This window comes from Maylandia zebra, linkage group LG16 (genome assembly GCF_041146795.1).
Source record: "Maylandia zebra isolate NMK-2024a linkage group LG16, Mzebra_GT3a, whole genome shotgun sequence".
Classification (NCBI taxonomy): domain Eukaryota; kingdom Metazoa; phylum Chordata; class Actinopteri; order Cichliformes; family Cichlidae; genus Maylandia; species Maylandia zebra.
The window spans coordinates 26,718,598-26,722,101 of NC_135182.1; the positions used below are offsets into that span (position 1 = coordinate 26,718,598).

At 49.9% G+C, this 3,504-nt stretch overlaps 1 protein-coding gene across 1 annotated transcript; it reads left to right on the forward strand.

Annotated features, from left to right (window-relative positions):
- Window positions 1-945, forward strand: LOC143412912 (olfactory receptor 10Z1-like). The gene has a single exon (XM_076874714.1). It carries the CDS (start codon window positions 1-3, stop codon window positions 943-945), a length of 945 nt encoding a protein of 314 aa, XP_076730829.1.
- The last annotated feature ends 2,559 nt before the right edge of the window (window positions 946-3,504 follow it).

A 3,504-nucleotide genomic window follows, 5' to 3' on the forward strand; every position in this document is an offset into this window, starting at 1 on the left:
ATGTGCCCTCTGATCATGGATAATCAGTCTAATGAAAGAAGTTTCATTCTGTCAGGATTTAATGAGACGATGAATTTCAGAGTACCCCTCTTCTCAGTTACTTTACTGTATTACTGTGTGATTTTGTTCTTCAATATTTCTCTTGTGCTGCTCATTGTCTTGGATGAAAGCCTCCACGAACCTATGTACATTTTCCTGAGTAGCCTTTGCATTAATGCACTTTATGGAACCACAGGTTTCTACCCAAAATTCCTTTCAGATTTACTGTCGTCTTCTCACAGAATCTCCTATGAAGGGTGCCTTTTACAAGGTTTTGTCATGTATTCATTTGCTTGTTGTGATTTGTCTATTTTAACTGTCATGGCCTTTGACAGGTATCTGGCTATATGTCGACCTCTGCACTACCACTCTTTCATGACTAAGAGGAGGCTTTCACAGCTGGTGTGTTTCTCCTGGCTGACACCTTTCTGTGTTTTTGCCATTAATGTCCTGCTTACAGCAAGACTCAAGTTATGTGGTATAAAGATTCAGAGAGCCTTGTGTCTAAACTGGTTAATTGTTCAACTTGCTTGTCCTGAAGCTGACACTTTTTCAAATAACATCAGTGCATATGTGATAATTGTCATTTATCATTTTCATTGGCTTTTCATAATTTGGACTTACATATATATTATTAAAACATGTGTGAGGTCCAGAGAGGACAGAGTAAAGTTTATGCAGACCTGTGTGCCCCATCTGACTTCTGTGATCATAAATGCCACTGTACTGGCTTTTGATGCGATGTACTTGCGCTTTGGCTCCAGAGATTTATCCCAAAGCCTCAAAAACTTCATCGCTTTTGAATTTCTCATCATCCCTCCAGTTATGAATCCTCTCATGTATGGATTTAAACTCACCAAAATACGAAACAGAATCTTGAGTTTAATTTATTTGAAAGGGAAATGATTTCCATTAAGGTTAGATTTCCTTATTTAAAATAATTCAAAAATATTCAAAACAGATGCAGCAATATAAATACAAGTCTTTCTGAAGGCACTTGATTCAGAAACATTTAGTCATGTTTGCCTTGTCTAAGGCAAACATATATTTGGACTAGACTAATTTTACTAATATTCTTTGTTATATTTGTCATAATATGACACATATTTGTCATATATGACATATTTGCTCAATCCAGCACGAATGTTAAATGAAAACAAAAATTTTTTCATGTTTTTGACTAAGAATTTCATTTTAAAAAGGATTCTGTGTTACGGTTGGAAGGAGGACTCAAGCGCAGGACTCCGGTACTGATGCTTACAAGAAGAGTTTATTTACAAGTCACCAGGTGTATATACAAGAATGTGCAGGGGGGTGTTATATACAGCTGAGTGGGGGAAGAAGGGGTCTCCAGGGAAGTCCAAGGGAAAGCATACGTTCTTCAGAATATCCACTCACACGATCACAGGTTCACACTCCAACACTGCCACACGGGAAACACACGGGGAATAATCCAAGAGGTTCTGTAGACAGGGAGACAGGGTTAAGGACGATGCACAGAGGAAAACACTCTTCACTAAACTTGCTGTAGCTTTGACTTTACTAACGCGTGGTAGACAACGATCCAGCGACGAACAGCAGTCACCTCCTGGCTTAAATGCTGCTCCCCTTAATGAGACACCTGGGTCTCATCTCCCGAGGGCGTGGACCAAGGGCATGAACCCACAGTGAGTTCCGCCCCGGCGAGAGAGAAGAGGAAGAGAAACAGAGAGGGCTGATCAGCGTGCAGCTGATCCGCCTGGCCGTGACAGTACCCCCCCCCCTGACGGGAGCCTCCCGGCGACCCCCAGGCTTGTCAGGGTGAGCCGCATGGAACGCCCGCACCATACCCCGATCCAAGAGGGCCGCCCGCGGGATCCAAGAACGCTCCTCCATCCCGTAGCCCTCCCAATCCACGAGATACTGCAGACCGCGCCCCCGGCGCCGGACATCCATGATCCACGAAACGGTGAAAGCCGGGTGGCCATCAATGACCCGGGCGGGTGGAGGGGGTCCGGAAGGAGGGCACAGAGGACTAGAGAGACACGGCTTCACTTGCGACACGTGGAAGGAGTTATGGATCCTCATATTCCGGGGCAGGCGAAGGCGGACAGAGACAGGGTTAATCACAGAGTCGACCTCAAAGGGACCGATGAAAGTGGGAGACAGTTTCTTGGACTCAGACCTGAGGGGGATGAATCTGGTAGACAGCCAAACCTTTTGTCCAGGTGTGTAGGTGGGAGCAGGGGTCCGGTGGCGATCCGCCAGGCGCTTATTGCGTTCCACCGTGCGGAGAAGGGAGGCCCGAGTCGCTCTCCAGGCGCGCCGACACCTCCGAAGATGCTGTCGGACAGAGGGAACAAAGTGCTCACCCTCGACGGCTGGGAAGAGTGGCGGTTGATAGCCCAAGGACGCCTCGAAAGGGGACACACCGGTGGCAGAGGAGGTAAGGCTGTTATGAGCATACTCAATCCATGACAGTTGCTCGCTCCAAGTTGACTGGTTAGTGGAGACCAGGCACCGGAGAGCTGCTTCGAGCTCCTGGTTGGCACGCTCCGTTTGGCCATTCGTCTGCGGGTGGAAACCAGAGGAGAGACTGACCTGAGCTCCGAGGGCACTGCAGAACTCCTTCCATACACGCGACGTGAACTGCGGTCCTCTGTCTGACACAATGTCCGTGGGGATGCCATGGAGGCGAAACACGTGGTCAGCTAGCAGCCGGGCGGTCTCTAGAGCAGTGGGGAGCTTAGGGAGGGCGACAAAATGAGCAGCTTTGGAGAAGCGGTCCACAATGGTGAGAATCACAGAGTTACCTGACGAGACGGGCAGACCAGTGATGAAGTCAACAGCGATGTGCGACCAAGGGCGGCTCGGAGTCGGCAGAGGGTAAAGGAGGCCAGAGGGTGGTTGATGGACACTCTTGTTTTGAGTGCAGGTCGAGCATGCGGAAATATACTCGCGGACGTCTTTGGCAAGGGAAGGCCACCAGGCGAAACGTTGGAGGAAGGTAATAGTGCGGTGGACCCCCGGGTGGCAGGTGAATCTGGCAGTATGAGCCCAATGTAACACTCGTGACCTTACTGAGGGGGGGACGAAGAGCAACCCTGGAGGGCCCGTTCCGGGGTCCGGTTCTGTCCGCTGAGCCTCTCGAATAGCCGACTCGATCTCCCAGGTCAGGGCCCCGACTACACAGGTGGGCGGTAGAATGGGAGAGTCCCGAGTTGCGTCTTCGGAGGCGGCGAATTGGCGTGAGAGGGCGTCTGGCTTGACATTACGGGAACCGGGTCTGTAAGTGATCGTAAACTGGAATCTAGTGAAAAACAGGGCCCACCTGGCTTGCCTGGCGTTGAGGCGTTTTGCCGATCGAATGTACTCCAAGTTCTTGTGATCGGTCCAGACCACAAACGGCTGGGCAGCACCCTCTAACCAATGGCGCCACTCCTCCAGGGCTAGCTTGATGGCTAGTAGCTCTCGATCTCCCACATC

Bases quoted from the DNA above. Each gene is read 5' to 3' on its own strand.
- LOC143412912 (XM_076874714.1), top strand. From the start codon at position 1: ATGTGCCCTCTGATCATGGATAATCAGTCTAATGAAAGAAGTTTCATT.